This window comes from Alligator sinensis, unplaced genomic scaffold (assembly GCF_000455745.1).
Source record: "Alligator sinensis unplaced genomic scaffold, ASM45574v1 scaffold829_1, whole genome shotgun sequence".
NCBI classification, from domain to species: Eukaryota; Metazoa; Chordata; order Crocodylia; family Alligatoridae; genus Alligator; species Alligator sinensis.
Window position 1 is genome coordinate 688,217 of NW_005842399.1, and position 18,515 is coordinate 706,731.

At 41.6% G+C, this 18,515-nt stretch overlaps 1 protein-coding gene across 1 annotated transcript in view; it reads left to right on the plus strand.

The window, feature by feature from the left end:
• Positions 1 to 18,515, plus strand: part of TSC1 (TSC complex subunit 1) — a 36,041-nt gene that overhangs the window by 13,856 nt on the left and 3,670 nt on the right. The window contains 18 exon segments of the mRNA XM_006029797.3: positions 407 to 551; positions 1,623 to 1,777; positions 2,118 to 2,191; positions 3,774 to 3,952; positions 4,508 to 4,617; positions 4,895 to 5,018; positions 6,189 to 6,301; positions 6,619 to 6,691; positions 8,082 to 8,183; positions 9,397 to 9,970; positions 11,446 to 11,489; positions 12,926 to 13,092; positions 13,698 to 13,880; positions 14,244 to 14,354; positions 14,914 to 14,936; positions 14,938 to 15,025; positions 17,126 to 17,313; positions 17,433 to 17,597. Coding sequence (XP_006029859.1) covers positions 407 to 551; positions 1,623 to 1,777; positions 2,118 to 2,191; positions 3,774 to 3,952; positions 4,508 to 4,617; positions 4,895 to 5,018; positions 6,189 to 6,301; positions 6,619 to 6,691; positions 8,082 to 8,183; positions 9,397 to 9,970; positions 11,446 to 11,489; positions 12,926 to 13,092; positions 13,698 to 13,880; positions 14,244 to 14,354; positions 14,914 to 14,936; positions 14,938 to 15,025; positions 17,126 to 17,313; positions 17,433 to 17,597 — 2,618 coding nt within the window.

Consider the following 18,515-nt stretch of genomic DNA (forward strand, 5'->3'; position numbering starts at 1 on the left):
GGTTTCAAATTTCAAATCTCAGACTATGAAGGAAGGGTTTGCTTAGTTCTGGGAGGAACCTAAGGTAGGGTGCTTCATATTGCAGTCAGGGTTGCTGGTTGTAACTGTGTTGGTAAAGGAGCAATGATAAGACTGCCTTTGAAGTAAGCCTGGCCTTTAGGTAAAAGTTCAGCGGCAGAAAGGTGTGTTAGTAGCTGGAATCTCTGATCTTCTTTTGAAGATCCTTGGGGCTAAAGAGATAATTACCTCAGTGAGCCAAGGTAAGGTGAGTTTAAATTAGGTAATCTCCATGTAAGGAGCTTTCACAGGTCATTGGCATGCAGTGTTTGCTGAATCCTGGTTCTGCATCTGGACAGAGTGAAGCTTTACCATTTGAATTGACTAATACAGCTTTTCCTCCTTGCAGACTGACACAGATGTAGTAGTACTCACCACAGGCGTTCTAGTGTTAATAACAATGCTGCCAATGATTCCACAGTCTGGCAAACAGTACTTGCACGACTTCTTCGTTATCTTTGGCCGTCTCTCAGCCTGGTGCTTGCAGAATCCAGGTGAGACATCTGACTGTTGCTTGCAAGTATGTTTCGGTAGGATTGTTCAGACTAGTGTTGAGCCCTTCAGTTTGTGGGTCTAGGAGTGGGATGAGGTTAGGTTTTTAAATGCGGAAAATGAGCTCCTAAACTCTGTAGTTATCCCTTTCTTTTGACATAATGGGTGTTCCGTGATACAGCACTCAGAAATACCTGGTTTCACATGGTTTCAGATGAAAAGTGCTGCTGCTGCCTCTATTGCAGATGCTACTGGGCAGGAATTGAATCACAATAGCTCTGAGTAGGCTGCAGCTGCTGCTGGTAAAGAAAAGGATGAGAGGAAAAACTACTAGCAGTTGAACCAGGTGCTGGAAAAGTTGGAGAGTTTCTTTGGAGTGATTGCTGAGGAGGGATATAAGAATTCAGCTAATGCCTCTCATCCGATAACTAGTGGAATAGTGGTGTTGGACAAATCAATACTAGATGGAAAAAGTCTATATTCTTGCCACTTATCCTAGGATTATTCTAAGACATTTGAGATGAAGGACTGAAAGCTTTGCATGTGTGCATATCTTCTGGTTGTATGGCCTTCTGGACAAATGACACAACTGAAAATGTAGGGTGTAGTTTAGAAGCTCATTTGGGCATTGACTAATATTTTAGCTGCTCATACAGGCCAGAATGATCTGTTAATTACATAATTCTAACTTGTAACTCATTTCTGTGGGTATTGGATTTTTATTTGACTTTGAGCTGAAAGGGGTGTCCAGTGTCACCCTGTAGACTAGTTACTGAAAACTGTCTGCCCAAAATTGTCCAATCTGAATGACCCGTGCTTTGCTTAAAGGATCGGAATCAATATACTGTTTCATGCTAGTCTCTTCGGTTATGAGCAGGTTTGCCTCTCCGTTCATACAGTCTTGCAGCTTTCCTAGGCTGTGGTACATCAGAACCATGTGTTTTTAAATTAAGATAGGCATTCTCAAGGTTGTTTCTTTTCAAACTTGGTCCAATTGACGACTTTTCTGATCTTGTCTGCAGGAGTCGTTTTACTTCTCTAGTCATAAAAAAGCTCCCAACTGTTTCCCGCAGGTCATGTTCCAGAGATCTATCTTGTACACCTCCATGCCAGTGTTTATGCTCTCTTTCACCGCCTTTATGGAATGTACCCGTGCAATTTTGTCTCCTTTCTGCGTTCTTACTACAGTATGAAGGAAAACCTGGAGACCTTTGAAGAGGTGGTCAAGGTAAAACATTGCTTAAGTTGTCATCATCTAAGGTGAACATGTTATAATTGCAAGAATGCAGTTATCTGCTACGCTCATTATATTTGGATTAAGAGTGCTGTGCAGTGAAACAGAGCTGGGACAGGTTACTGAGAGATTGGAATCTTAATAGCTGCAAGACAGGCTTGAAAAATACAGCAAGTTTCAACAGCTTGGCTGAGTTGTCATACTCTGTTCTCTAAACGAGTAGGTCTTGTGACTATTGGAACTGCTTGGTAAACTCCAGAAAGTAGAACATCAGCATAATGTACCTGAAAAGCTTTGTACCAAATGTGTTTCTGTCTTGCCCCCGCTTCTCCAGCCAATGATGGAACATGTGCGAATTCATCCAGAATTAGTGACTGGATCCAAGGACCATGAACTGGACCCACGAAGGTATATATATTCCCTTCTATTACAAAAAAACTATAAAGAGCTGGTTCTTTTCAGGAGGCACACAACAGAAACCTATGCCTCTCATGAGAAAAGCCTATGCCAATGGTGTTCTGCAATCAATGTTCTAAGGTACCCCAGGTAAAATGTAAGGCTTTTGTTGTCTGGCTTGTAACTGGGGTGAATATGCAAAATTTGTGGGAATAAATCCTATGCAGTTGTTTTGGGCTGCAGCTTTGTTTCTGTTTAGTGAGTAGGTAATTAAAGAACTTGAGGAAAGTAGTTGTCTTTTTTTTTTTTTTTTTTTTTTTTTTTTTAATCACAGTAGAAAGCAATTGGCACTGCTGCATGCTAGCCATTCTCCTTTTTTTTCCTCTTACCATAGAAAGAGAAATCTGTCTCTTAATTCAGTTTGACCTAGAAATTACTCAAATTGGTCTGTAATTGCATCCAATTCTAAACTGTTTTCCCTTTTGGTTCATTGGAATTTAGTGCATAAAATGCCTTCACTATATACCTAGAAACATTACTGGTCACTTCTTTTAGGAGGTTTGTTTTTTAAGTGGTCTAGCTCTCTTTAGAAATAGGCTCATTTGCCTGCAGCAGCAGCACCACTTGCTGCTTTTCTCTTGTTTCCACAGGCCCAGCAACTGAAGAGGAGAAATTGACTCTTGTTCCTGCACAGTAGTGCTCTTGCCCTGCTTTCAGAGCCACTGGGAAAACACTACTAAATGGGAACCCATTGACTATCACAATGTTCAGTTTTTCAGGCTCTTCCCAGCTGCATTTGGTTGGGGGGTGGCAGCACTTCTAAAGCGTTAGATACAGAATTGTCTGTTAAGGCCCATTTGGGGTTAGTATCTTATGCAAACTGTTTTGCTCGAAATTTTCATCTGATGGCCAACAGCAGTGTACTTCAATGTACTTCAGTGTACAATGAGGTTTTGGAAGTAAAAGAAGCAAATGTAGAACACATAACCACAATTGGATTGCAGTACAGTTTAGTCTGGCATTCCAGACGTTAACAAGAATTTCATCTGGTGACCAAAAGCAATGTACTTCAATGTATAGTGAGGTTTCCAAAGTAAAAGAAGCAAATTTAGAACGTGCATAATCAAAATTGCAAGTGCAGTACAGCTTAGTCTGGCATTCCAAATGTTAACTTGCATAATAACTAATAAAGGTTCTGCACAGTTGGTCAGTTGAGATTTGGACCACCACCACCTGAGGCTAGCTGATTTGATTTCCTGATACATTGAAGATCACAGCTGCTCAAGCTTCTGTATGGTGTTTCTCCTTCCCAGAGTGCTCCATGGCAGACCCTAACAGGTCTGCATCAGAGCTGTTATGTCTCTAATTTGGAGCTCCCTCTTATGACTCACCTCATTGTAGTTTCTTTTTAAACTGTTTAAAGCTTCAGAAAGCACATGGAGTGCCTTGTTCATGTTTCAGTTGAAGATGTGCAAAGCTGGCTGACCAAACAAGGCATTCTGCAAATCAGTTCCTGGTATCAATAGGGTCATTTGTTTTTAATCATATTGACTTAGGACTGACTGACTCTTTTGGATCCGAAAACTGTCTGCAGGTGGAAAAGACTAGAAACACATGATGTTGTGATAGAATGTGCCAAAATCTCCCTCGACCCAGCAGAAGCCTCATATGAAGATGGCTATTGCTCTGTGTCACGGAAAATCTCCACACGCTTAAAGCATCATCAAACTGACCTCAGTGCCAGCCATTACAGTGATACACCGAGCAGCTATGGTAAGAACTGAAGGGCATTTCATAGTCTCTTCATCTGTGGAAGTAGATGAGCCATATTGCAGAAGATCATAATTCTTATTAATAGATCCTTCTTCAGGTCCAGATCTATAGAGCCATTTGGTGAGGTGGGGGTGGGTTTACAAAAGTTGCACTTCTGTGTATAGAATTTGCAAAAAGCCTTGAAGAAAAATGTCTCTGGCACTGTTGCAACGTGGCCCTATTTGTAGAAACTATGGAATCCATTCCTGTTTTCATGTGTTTGTGCGTGTGTGCGCTCAGAAATGTTTGTGGTAACTGGCTGGGAAAGCTTTTAGCACTTTAAAGATTAGGCCTCATCAGGGTGTCAGCTGAAACTTTCAAGTCACTAGTCACTGTAGTGATTTGTATATCTTATGTGGACTGGAAGGGATAAATCTGCTACCCAGTAGTTTGATGGTATGCAGGAACAGGTAAGTAGATTTGAATAGTTTTTAAATAAGTTAATATCAGCCAGAAGGCTCATCAAAAGCTATATCAGATTTGATTAACATTCTCATACTTTTTTTCTTACTCCAGGGACTTCTACACCTAATTCCACTCCTCGGCTAACACTATCACAAATGCCAGGGAAGCTACCTCAGACTCTGAGCCCACAATCTGTGCAGCTGTCAACTGAGCCACAGCAGGTAATGCAGCTCCTTGTGGCACTCTAGCACATTTAAACCCTTGGCTCCTCTAATTGGTTTCTCATTTACTAAGGATATTCTTAGTTTTCATTTAAGTATCTGTTGAAGCTTCCTAATATGCCTCTAACTTGCTGTATGGAAGAAGTTCATATTCTTATTTAAAGTGATTGCCAGTATCAAAATCCAAGAGACATGTACCAGACATGCTTGTTTCATGTACGTTTTTCCTTACTTTGGCATTATTGACTTGGTGCTGTTGGTAATCTGTTCCACTTAGGTTACCATCTGGAGCCCTTCCGTAACTTGTGGTATGACCACTCCACCAACTTCCCCTGGAATGATTTCATCAGAGTCCTCGCAAACTTCATCACAACCTTACAGCAAGTTTTTTGGCACAGCTGGTATGTATTATACATCAGAACCAGAAGTTTAATACATTAACCATGAGGGAGAATGTTACAGATTGCTGGAGTATGTGAATGCTTAAAAGGTGCCTGCAGGCTCTTAAAAAATTAGCATTTTCAGAACTTTCTTTTTAAATTGTTTTATAAGCAGCAAACTGCACAAGATGCAATGGTTTTTAACTAGAGGATCATATACTTGATTGCTTCTTTCTGGCTGAGCCTACTGCATGCACTACTGGCTGCTTGCTGCCTTCTTCCCTTCCTCCCCAACTCCTTGCATGCCATCCTTTTGTCCCTCTTTAAATTATCTCCACCATCAGGATGTGTGCAGCCATTCCTCCTTTCTTCTCCCAAAGTCTCCAGTTCTTCCCTCGTGCCCCCTTCCCTACAGGGGCTGTGTTGGTGCCCCATTTCCTGGCTATAAAGGTGTCAAAATGCTTAAATCTATTGAGCAGCTGGGCAAATAAAAGATAGGGTATTATGCTGAATATGTCAGTAGATGCCATCAGTCCCTTTGACCCGTAGCGGTGGTTTTCAACCTGTGGCCTGGAGACCCCTGGGGATCCACAAATTATGTCTAAGGGGTCCGTGAAAGATGATCAATCAAAAGTATGTGACTACCCACACTTACAATTCAGAGGGCTCTGCACCGCCCTAGGAAATGTTTTAGGAGTCTGCAAGTGACAAAAGGTTGAAAACTACTGATCTATAGGCTGCAGTGGTACTTTCGAGCTGTGACTGCTAAGCAAATGGCAGGAGTGCTGTATCCTTGATTCCTCCCAGAGCCAATTAATTTTTGCATATTGATACCTGTCTATAAAGCTATTCTGTTCAATCCAGATGGAGAACTGTTGTCATGTTGGGTGTAAAGGATTGTAAGTTCATCAGACTACAGTCCTGATTCCACTGTTGGATGGAATGTATTGCTCTTTTGAATGTCAAAATGTCCATTGTGAAGCTGCCTTCTGGTAGGTTCACAATGCCACTGTTAAGTACTTACACAGCTTGGTTCTAGTGTGAGTACAGACAGATGATTGGGTACCTTGAGTTAAGGGATAAAGTAAGGAGATGGGTATCCCAAATGTGTTTTTTGAACTTTGAACCTGAGTAAGGCCATAGATCATTCTTGCTTGGGAATAACATTCTTTTATTCTGCCTCTTGAGCAGGTGGGAAAGGGACTCCACTGGGGACACCGGCCACCTCCCCTCCTCCGTCCTGCATTTCAGATGACTTTGTACACGTTTCACCCCCTTCAGCTGCTGCCACGCCTCACAAGAAGGTAAAAGCAAATTATAACTCCCAGGCAAAGCTGACTTCAGTCTCCCGACTAACTTGTCATGAGAATCTCTCTTTCTTCATTCATGGTGGCTTTTGTATAAATTAAAACTGTTTAGTTACGAAAAAGCAGCTTAGGCCTAAACGCACTGACAGGTTGGCCTCTGACTTTAGACAACTTAGATTTGGATCACTGTTTCTTCCACATTTGTTCATTGATTTGCCATTTAAGCCATCTGTCTGAAAGAATTCCCTCTCGCCGAATGTGTGCTAGCAGCTGTTCTGTGATGTCTGTTGCAAAGAATCCTTATTCTCTTCCAGGAGGACAAACCGGATCCTGGGAGGCCTTCGCTGTCCCGACAGCAAAATGTCATAAACAGCGAGAAAGCATTGGGTAAACTACATCCTCTTCTCCCAGCTCTCAATCTTACCCCCAAATAGCAGTCTCTTTTGTGGACAGATGTGTCCAGGTGCCACAAGCTTTTCTCCTCTGCCCTTCTCCTCCTCCTTCCTGTTAATCCATAGTAAGTCGCAGCATCCACTTAAGCTGTGATTCAATTTAAGGTCTTAATAGGGTGAAGTAGTGATTTGTTTCTAACATATTATTCTCTGGCATCAGCAGCTTCTGTGGGCTGCCTTTTTAGCTATCCCACCCCATGTTTGGTAGCTGCAGTTTCAAGTTTGAGCAAAGCTATGCTGAAGGTTGTAAAGGATGGGGAAAAGAGTGCTGAAGTTCTTGCAGTAATTTTCTTTGTTTTCTTTCTTTTTTTTGGAAGCTAGCATGCATTTGTTGCACAGCTGGAAAAGGACCTGTAGTGTCATGCATCCTAGTCCAACCAAGGCTGCCCATACGTGGGAGCATTTTGGAAAAAAATCTTCTCAGATATGTATGGAAGTGGAACATGCTTGTCCCCATTCCTTTCTAGTTCCTTTTAAGAAGTATTAAAATCTTTAGAGGTTGGTTGTGAAATGGGCCTTCTTATTGGAGATGGATCTAGCATTGCCTTTTTTCAAACCTCCCAACCACATAAAGCTGAAAGGATGGAAAACAAATTTGATGGCACAACTGTTAAGATGGTAAAGAATTATTGTAAATGTATCTTTAAGGGTGGAGAAGATGCTTTCACTTTAAGCCTGACTTTCCCCAGTGGAGTTGCTTTGCAACACTGGTATTTGAATTTCCTAGCATATGAGTTAGTTAGAGAGATATGTGAAGCTTTCTAGTAGGCTTCCAACTTTGACTGAGCAGCAAACATAAGGTTTCTTTCCCTGCACCGTGTAGTATGTGCCTCCCAGCAGCTGTCTTGAGCTTCTGATGTGGTGTTTGGTTCAGTCTACACTGCATCCATTCTGTTTCCCTTTTTCTTTTTTTAGGTAAGTACTGCTTACTGAAAATCAGAATTCAGAAAGGAGTTAAAAGCTTATCTGAAAACATAGTGTTTTTGAACCTTAAAGTTATGACTTCCCATTTAATGGGTACAACTGTAAATGATACTTCTCTTTTGTGGAGGAGTCTACCTCATCTCAATCTGCAAGGGCAACTTCAAAACCATACTGGCTGGGTTTGGAGGGATCTGAGACTAGCCCTTAAGGACTCTCGACTTCCAGGTAGAACAGACATGAGGCGAGCTCCTCTTTGGAGGAGTACTGGGAGGAAGAAGGGGCAAGCTTTTTGTAACACCCTTCAAGCAGAACTGGAAGATATGCTATTGTATTGTCAAGTCCTCCTGTGAAGTACAGCATATGTACAACTTAATTGTTTTCTTTTTTTCTTTTCCTTTCAGAAGCACCTGGCAGTAAAAATTCTGTACCATTGAGAGATCTTCCAGAATTTTTAGGTGGTCTGGCCTATGATGAGGACAGCATTGAAAAGGACAAAGAAGAAGGTAACATCTGGTATCTTTATATGGCTTTTACACCGTAACATTCAGCTTCCTTAGGCTTAAAGCTAGTATAGACTGAGATTTGCTCCAGGCTTCGATCGGTTCACTATTATTCTTAATGTCCTCCGTAGGTTAACCTCTGTTAGTTCAGTCCTTGTGGTATTTGCTTTTCTGTTTTATCAACAGCATAAGATGTATAGTTGCAAACTCTTGGAAGAATGCCCATGTTCTCAAGTGTTTGCTACTTGCTCCCAGTACTTGCAGTACCTTTAATCCAAAATATTTTTCTTAGGAAAGATTGACAGGAATGGACAAAGATTTCTGCCAAAATATTTAAAAGTAGGGTGGAGGAGGGAACGTTCCATCCTACGAGGATGAGCAAACAAACCTCTCTCAAAATATATAAATTCTGTCTTCATAGAAAAGCATATCTATGCTTACTGTAAGGAAATGGCATCCCTCCTTAAAGAATATTTTGCAAAGTTTATATGCCAGTTCAAAATCTATTTGGAGGACTAGAGTACCTCTTAGATCTGCAGATTGTAGTGATTGTTTGTTTTAATTTATTTTTTAACCTATATGAATAGACAGTACTACACACTTTTTTTTTTTCCATGTTTGTGATTAACTCGTCTTCATTTTCTTCGCACTTCATCCTCCCCCTCTGTAAATTCAGGGAAGTTTTTTGTATTCCCTGGCTAAACAGAGCAATACATGTAGAAATGTCACTACTTTAAATTGGCATAGCCAAGAGGTTTTCAGTTGCTGTCTTCCTAATTACCTACTCTTATTTGGTTTATCTGAATAGTAGTCTAAAATTTAATCTTAACTTTTTGCTGCCTACCAGCATGTATCCTAAATACTTTGTGTAGGCATTGAAACTTGAAAACATTTTCAGAAGATATTGAGGAATTGATATTGGGCAAGAGCAGGGGGGAAAAAAGTCGTCCTCTCCAGCCCCCCATAAATAAACTTGACATGGTGGCCTGTTCTAATTTTTCTTCAGGACAATTTGCAGGACTTGTATCCCAGGTTATATTGAGCAAGCTGTAGTGTGTACCAGGTAAACAATGCCTAAATCACCCACGGGAGTTAGTTAGGAGCAGAACACACCAATGGTGAAAGGCAGATTGTTTTAATGCAACAGCAAAGAGAGTTTTCTGTTTTGGTTTTAGCTCATCCACCTGGTTCTGTCTTGTCCTTTTTTTTTTTTCAGATGCAATATCAAAAGAAATCTCTGAGATCACAACAGATGCTGAGCCCATGGTGCCTAGAGGAGGTTTTGACTCTCCATTCTATCGAAGTTGCGAGAGTTTACTAGGCTGTCAAAAAAAGCCCCAATCTATAGCCTTGGGTGTTCAGGGACACAGTCTAACCTCTGAGCATTTAACCTCTTCTCTGGACAAACCTGGTCCTGAGGGTACACGAGACACACCTAAACAAGCATTTACTCCTATAGACAAGCCGTCTGGAGGCACTGGTGAGAACCCTGCTGGTAACGGGGAAGGCCAAACCTCTGTGGAGACCAGTATCCTCACTCCTAGCCCTTGCAAAGTACCAGCACAGAGAAGGATAGAGCTTGGAAGTTGGCAGCCTCCCCAATACGAGCATCTTTTTGAGGTTGCATTACCAAAGACTGCCTACCTCTTTGTCAGCAAGAAAACTGAGGAGCTGTTCAAGAAAGCCAAGGGAAATCTGGATGAAGACTGCACGTGTTCCACCTCTCCAGTGGAAGTACTGGATAGATTGATACAACAAGGAGCAGATGCACATACCAAGGAGCTCAACAAGTACGTGACTACAAAATTTGCTTGGCTTAAAGTTATTTTTCCCTCCTTATTCCTTGTCTTGGTAATTGCAAGTCGGTAGGTATGCCAGGAAAGTGGTTGTGTGGAAATGAAGATGATCCACAAATGTTGTTCTGGAATCCTTGTATTACAAAGGAATGACAAGCTTTATGCTGGCATCTTTTCAGACTTTGCTGACTGAAGTTCTGGGAAGTGAACTTCACAGCTAGTAAAGTAAGTAAAATCATCTTATGACAGTAGGCCTCTTGCCATCCTTCCCAACAGAGCTCAGGGATACAAGGTGGACCCATTGTCCCTAGTGTGGCTTTGATGCCTATCATTAACCAGGTAACAACTCCATATAAGGTAAATGCTGTGACCTGTAAGTCTAGAGGTGAGGAGAAGTCAACTTTGCTAGATACCAGAGGTGCCTGGGAACTGGTAAACTGGGTTTAAGCCAAGGGTTAAACCTGGTTTACCCTTCACCTTTCATATCCTATTTTTCTGTCTGCTTCACCCTTTTTCCTAGGCTACTTTCTATACTTAAGACATACTTTTGTCTGCCATTTTCCTTTTGCCATCTTTAAAATACATACATAAAGTCTATTTTTTGGTTTTTTGCAAAAATCTTTTTCTGTGTTTTTCTGTATATCATCTTATTCAAATTATTCTCTAGTGCAGCGGTTCCCAAACTGACAGATTGCGCACCACCAATTTTTAAAACAATACAACCTTAAGTACCACCAGGGAGGGCATGGGGGGGGGGGGGTGTATGGTGGGGTGGGAGGGCATGGGGGGGGGGGTGTGTATGGTGGGTTGTGAGGGGATGTGGCAGTGTGTGTGTGTGTGTGTGTGTGTGTGTGTGGGGAAGCATAGCTGTGGGGGGAGGGGGTTGCGTACATGTGTCAGGGTGGATGGGTACCCCCTGCACTCCCCATGGTGCAGCAGCAGGTGGGGGTGCTTGGGGTGCCCGGTAGGACGCAGCTTCAGCCAGAGCTGCATGTTACAGCAAGGGGCGCATCCTCCGCTGGACAGTTGGTATCACTGGTGCTCCCTGCACTCACCGGGCATGGGAGCGAAGCCCTGCACGCTGAAGCCGACTGCCTTGCCAGCCCCCCAGGGCAGCCCCAGCAGGGAAAGCAGCCAGCTACAGCACGTGGGGCTTACCTTCCTTGCTCGACGAGCGTGAGAGTTGCTTGTGCGCACAGGAAGCGCTGGCGATAGACGGCCCGGCAGAGGCTGTGTCCCTCGCTGTGATGTGCAGCGCTGGCCAGAGCCGTGCCCGGCCAAGCAACTGCACCAGGCACGGGTGCCCCGAGTGCCTCCGTGTGCTGCTGCTGCTGCATGCCACTGGCGGTACACATACCACAACTTGGGAACCACTGCTCTAGTGTACTTGTTAGATGGCATTTGCAGTGGGGAGGACCTGTAACTTACTCTGCCTCATAAATAACGCAATCTTGTGTTTTCATTTCCAGGTTGCCTTTGCCAAGCAAATCTGCTGACTGGACCCACTTTGGAGGTAAGTAAATTTCCCTGGGTTGAGACTTGCCAACTTAATCAGATGTATTTTGACTTGCCTGTATCTCCCACTGTTTGGGTTACTTAAACAGCATAGTTTGTATTGGGGGGGTTTGCACCATGCTGCATAAAAAGCATAGAGAACTTCCTCTCTTACACTACTAGGAATATTGCCACTCAATTTGGCTGTCAACTGAACAACTCTGTTGTATGTATTGGCCTTCATGGAAATGCTGATCCTCCAACAGTTTGTTTTATGGTACGTTATGCAAAAATATATATACTCCTGAAGCTGAATGACCACCTGCTTTCAAATTAGATTTTATCTGGCTTGAAAGGCTTCTTACTCAAATGTTTTCCCACCCCATGGTTCATAATTCTTTGACAGTCCTAACCTGGAACCTTTTCTAACCTTTTATATAGACACCATACAGTTAAGTTTGTGACCTCTGTGCTATTGACCTTTTTCTTGAGTTACTTGGAAAATAAAGAATTAAAGAAGATGAGTGAAGTTTTGGAAGCACAGAACTGGTTTCTTTAAAGTCAAACAGAGTGATAATGCTGTCGCTACTTCTCCTGAACCCTGATGGAGCTCTGCTTAAGTCATCAATTTCAGCACAGTTGGGGCAATCAAATTATTCTCTGTCATGCCGGAAAACTTTCAAATAGTTACAGCATTTAGGAATACTTACAATAAAATTGTCATTCTGAGGTAGAGCTATGAAACTGTTCTGTTTAAAACCTTTTCTCCTATGGTGGCTTTGTCAAGGACATTCTCCTGAAATATTAAACAGACATTTTTTTTAAATGGCCTGGGGCTAATTCTCAATTTGTTGCCATAAAGGGCATGTCCTATAAATGTTCATATTTTTTTCCATCAAATAATCATTTCAGCCACCAGCACAGCAATCCATGAGCAGCTTACAATTGAGGAAATTTGTAGGCTTAGGGAACTATTCTTAATTTGGGGCTTCAGGAAGGCCTTTGTTTTGAACTGAAGGTTGTGTTCTGGAAGAACAGCTAAGGTTAAGAACTGGTTGGTCCCGAGTTCTAATTGTTGCTGTGTCACTGAGTAGATGGCTTCTGTTTCAGTCCCTCTGGCTAAAACTTTGAAGAGTACCCAACTTTCATTACGATTTAATAGGATTTGGAGCCCAAGCTGCATTTTCAAAAATTAACTGCAACTGCTTAACTTCACCCCTGCCTAGGAAACGCAGGTAGTACATTACTAGCTGTAAAACTTGAGTGAGGTGAGAATTAGTCAGAGCAGCAGAAGGAGTTTATGTAAAGTTCTGTACTAATTTTTGAGTGCTCCGTTTCTTTCAGTAGGACACTAAAAAACCGTGAAAATGGAGACTGGCTCGAGTATGGGAAGATGTTTGAAAGTCTGTGTTGGAGGTTACTGCTAAATACTTTGGGGTTTTTTTGTCTGGCTAGGTTCTCCCCCTTCAGATGAGATTCATACCCTGCGTAACCAGTTGCTTTTGCTGCACAGCCAGTTATTGTATGAACGCTTCAAAAGGCAACAGCATGCCCTTCGGAACCGGCGCCTCCTGCGGAAAGTGATCAAAGCAACCGCACTAGAGGAACATAATGCTGCTATGGTGAGGGAGGATATAGCTCTGCATGCCGGGATGTGATGTAAACCAATCGGTCTTAAATCTATGACTGTTTGCCCCGGACAACAGCTGTTGGAATTTTAAAATGTTTAAAGAATGTCATTTGAAATGTTAAAAAACAAACAAACAAAAAAGACAGACCAGTATTTGTAGAATGACCTGTCGATTAATTTAGATTGTAATTAAAGCTAGTATTCTGCCCAGCTTTGTGTCTTGGTGAACACATACCTGCAAATGCCAGAGGGCTTTACTTGCTGAGTAATTATTGCAACCTAACCCATTGTTTCTACCCTGTGGCCTTTGAAATCATTGATGAGAAATGGGGTGGGGTGAAGCAACATACGCCACTGCTAACCTAATTTCATGAATGCAACATCTGTTTTCAATGTTAGTTCTGGTCCCTTTAAAGAAATGGTGTAGAGAAACCCCACCTGTAGCATGTTTCTCATACGTTTGAAGGCTAAAAGCATGCTTTTGGTGGGCTTCTTTTTTGGGGGGGGTCCTTAATTTAATTGGTGACATGCCACAGAGGTTTCTAGTTGAAATGAGAAGATTTGGTCATCTGACTTTTCGTGTATGGTTCTGCACAGAAAGATCAGCTGAAGCTACAGGAGAAGGATATCCAGTTCTTGAAGCTTAGTCTGCAGAAAGAGCAGGCCAGGTACCACCAGTTTCAAGAAGAACATGATAATATAGTGGCTCAGCTTCACAGCCAGATCAGACAGCTGCAGCATGACCGGGAGGAATTCTTCAATCAGAGCCAGGAGTTGCAGGTATGAGGCACGAACGCTGAACAAAGCCATAGTCAAGAGATAATGAAAATTTAAAAATTAACCCTTCTAAAATTGTGATCGAAAATGGCTTTTCTTAGGTGTGTTACCATGTAAAATGGGGAAAGAGAGCCATATGGTCAAGCTGAACTCCCTCCTTTTTGGATCTTTTATTTCACTTAGTGTCAAACTTAGAAATGGCAGATTGCATGGCTTTACCAGATCCTTTGGGAGTAGTGATTACTTTGTTTCATCTGTAACTATTGATCTTGAGGTCCTGGAGAACTGTTGCCTGTTCTGACCAATGTGAAATCTAGGTCTTTAGTACAGTTCTAGAGCTCTGAGTCGCTTGCTTTCTTTGAACAGACCAAGCTGGAGGACTGCCGGAATATGATTGCAGATTTGAGGTTAGAATTAAAGAAGGCCAATAACAAGGTGTGTCACACAGAATTGCTTCTCAGTCAAGTTTCCCAGAAGGTAAGAGGAAACGACTGCTGTTTTGGCCTCTATCCTATATAGGGTTTTTTTTCTACTGCTCTTTTCTCAGATGTTCCTTCTCCGTTTCTAATGATGCATGTAACACTTAATTCCATGATATAGATACAAATGAAGGTGGAGGGTACCAGTTTTATTATGCTCAAGAAACAGCTGGTCCAGTTTTGATACCCTTGAAGTCTTGTGATATGTGTTTGGATTATAGTTCTGCTCGACTTCTGCCTCTTAGCTTCTGACATTGGAAGGGGCTCTAAAGGGACCCCTCATAAATGGAGAAATGGCTTGTTTCGAGAAACAAATGTTTGTGTGGGAAGGTTAACAGACTGCTCCGTTTGGTCTTGTGGGATGCTACAAGTTTAATCACAGCAGCTTTCGGAATTCTGCTTTTTTGTCATTACCAGCTACTGTCTCTGTACATATGGCTTGGCATTTTTCCTTTGTAGAAATAACTTATTAGGGTAATGTAAATCAAAATTAATAGTTATACTATTCCTTGGAGCTCTGATTTTTATTTTATTTTTTTCCCTCTCTTTTTTCGAAGCTTTCTAACAGTGAGTCGGTTCAGCTTCTTGAATAGGCAACTTCTGGTCCTTGGGGAGGTCAATGAGTTGTACTTGGAACAGCTGCAGCACAAGCACGCGGATACAACAAAGGTACAGTGTGCAGGGTCGCAAGCAAGGCCTTTCTCGAAATATTTGCTCCAGGGTTATCAAGCTCAGTATCTTGTTGAAAAATGCAAAGAAAACTTCACAAATGGGTGAACGAACGCAGATGTTGGGCTTGGAAACCAGCTGCCACTTATGAAATAAGCTGTTATGGTTTTTATCTTCCATTTTGGGTTAAGGTTATATCTAACCCATCCTGCAATCATTTATTTTCAGAATTCTGGAAACTTGAATGTTATATTGCTCTGAACTAGATCTCTGTATCGCTCCTTTTAATTTTCAGGATAGTGGAAAAATGATAGTCTTAATCATGTCATATGAGGGCTTTTATGACCAGTAAGTCTTGTTGCACCCTGAAGTGGTCCCGTGTGAATTTGAGAATTACCTTGAAAGCACTTGCTTTTGGTAGCCACACATGCCTCTAGTACTCCTTGTTCTTGCCTATGCTACAATGTGCCATGTAGTAGTACCAGCTGAGCTCTGAAACATGAACTTCCTGAGATGAATGTGGCATAGAAAAGATGATTTTTCAGCCCTAGAACTAGCTTAGTGGAGAGGTTTCTGCTAGGCTGTGCTTCCTGGCAGTAGCCTGTCTACACCAGTGAAAAAGATGGAAATTTTAAAACATTAGAACTTGGAAGTACGTTTAGAATAGAAATTAAAAATTAAGTGTGGTAAATCTCATTTTCATTCTCCTTGTGAAAAGTTTCCCAGTGTGCATTTCAGTTGAAGCACTTGGTTGATCTCTGGCACTTGTTGAGTCAGGAAGCTGCAGAAAATGTCAGAGTAGGCCTGAAAATTCAGTAAAATCTTAGATGCTTAGTAAATTATATTTGCAATGACTTTGTCACTTAAGTAATTTTCCCTGCAAAAAAACCCTTGCAGAATTAACACCACTTTCCCAAAATCCATGCAAACATATTTTGCTGTAGGCCTTTCTTTGATGATATGTCTTGCAATGAGAAGTATCTGGCTCAGTTCTGAAAGATGAAAGGGTTCGCTTGATTTAAAAAAAAAATCAAGTTGGAGAAAATCCTTGAAAAAATGTGGAAGTTTCAAAGAGCTGAGCAGGTAAAAATAGATATATGGTGAGTCTTAACTGTAATCTTAATTCTTGTTGCTACAGGCAACTACTAGACTAGTAAGATGGAAAGGAAATGAGATAAGCAGTGTTTAGCAGTTACCTTCTAGGCTCCAAGATGCTGGCACGAGTGTATCTTAATTGGCAGTAAGCTGGCAAAGATGCACTTGACGTGTTGCCTTGCACAAGCATGAATAGCCTCGGGTAGTATTGCCAGTCTTTGCAAAAAAATCTGAGTGGGATATTCATAGTAATGATTGATGTGAAGTTTTAAAATGCAGTCTCTTAATCCTTGTCACTCAGTCCCATTAAGAAACAAATTCCTGTCAATTGTTAGCTCCAGGCTGCTTTGTGGTACTTCTTTGACCAACTACATGATTTACGTTTCCCCTAATCAAGGAACCCTTTTTAACCAAAAGTGCAAGTGACTCTTAATGCTGTGTACTTGCCCATGTGAGAGAACAAGCACCCAGTGAAGATTAATGGCAAAACAAAAATAATGTTGCCGTTTTCCTGACAGTAAAAATGGTTACATTTGAAAGGCCACCTAAAATGGAAACGCATGGTACAGATCTGTGCAGCTTGCACTTGGTGGACAGGGCTTTCGTAAGGAACACCGATATGCTAAAAAATTCCAGTGATGTGGCCTTGGGTTCACAGTAGTTTGAGGTACAGTTCTCAGTTGCCTGGTTTTTCCTTTTTTCTTAAAAACTGTTGTCTGTCTGTCTAGTTTTAGACTTGATATTATAAAGGCATTAAAATTCTCACCCCATTGCAGCACTTAAAAACCTCATCCCACTTGGCCAAGTAAAAGCCTGAGAGAACAACAGACTTGGACTCCTGAAAGCAAAAGGGAATAAGGGAGGGAAGATTTGCATCATTTTATTCGAAATGACCAAAGTTGAGCCTCACTTTTAATCCTTTAGAAGATGCGAATATTAAACTAAATGGAAAGAGTGAAGTTGACTTGGATATCATTTATTAACCCAGAGTTGTCTTCTCTTCAGGAAGTGGAAATGTTGCAGGTTACTTTTCGGAAAGAACTGGAGAAAGCAAAATTCTACGTTCAACAGCAAAGTCAAAGGCTCGATGCCTCCCAGAAACGGATAATTGAATTGGAGTCTCAGCTTGCAAAGAAAGACCATCTCTTCTTGGAGCAAAAGAAATACCTAGAGGATGTCAAAATCCAAGCAAGGTAAGGGTTTCACTTCAGTAACCGAAGTCTGTTTTACAAATTCAAAAAAGCGCAATGCAATTTCTGGGTTGAAAGTTGAGGGGAACTTAAAACTGATTACAATTGCCCTGTATGTTTAGAGGCCAGCTGCAAGCAGTAGAGAGCAGGTACAAGGCCCAGAAAAGAATTACACAAGCGTTTGAGTTGGAGATATTGGATCTGTATGGCCGACTGGAGAAGGACAGCCTACTGAGAATGAGAAAACTTGATGAAAACGCAGAAGCAGCGGAAGTAGCAGAAGAAAGGTAAGGGCAGTTATGCAAAATCTGATGAACCACTTGCAGGTTGTTTGGGGTATAATGTGGTGTGTTTTATCTATAATCTTTCCAATCTCTTCCTTCACCTTTTGAAGCATTTTCTGCATTTTACAGAGGATGAAACTGAGGCAGAAGGCAGTGGTTTGCCAAGGCCATCCAGCAAGTCAATAGCAGGATTATTAACAGATTAAAGTAGCTTTCTGGTAGCTAAAATATTACTCAGATTTTGGCTGCAAGTGAAAACCACTTCCATTGTAGTAACATCCTTAAATGTTCTGTAGGTGACGTTGTCCATACAGTAGGTCACACCAAGGATAAATCTTATTAATTGGCAACAGCTGAATTTTCTTAAATAACTAATTGCTCCATAACAGTTCAGTTGTTACCATGTATGAGTGAATAACATGAAACTTTCCTCATGGCAGAAATTAGTTGAATGACTTGAGAACTAGAGAGGGCACTGTTGGCAGTACTGTCTGTTTAGATAGGATGTTCTCCAGGGAAATGGTTTTACTGTATTGGCATTCTGCTCTTGCTGGCTTAAATAGGGACTTAAGGATTGCTACTTTCCAAAAAAAGGGATGTTTTGGATCTGATCCAGATTGTGGTTTATTAACCCTGAAAACAGCAGAACCTTAGGACTAAAAAAGGCTTAGGAATTGACGTTCTGTCTTCTGTTTTCTGTCGTGAAACTATTCTGGGTTTTGAGTTATTGTTCTGCATTATGTCTTGGGTATCCTTCCACCACCAACCAGGTCTTGTCAGTTGAGCATAAAGCAGCATTAGAATAGATTCAAAAGCAACTGATGGCAAAGGAAAAGCAGTGACCTTGGATGTCTGGGTCAGGTAAAGGACAGATCTGCAAGTCCAAGGGAACTGTACAGCTCCTTCTTTGACAAAATGGTG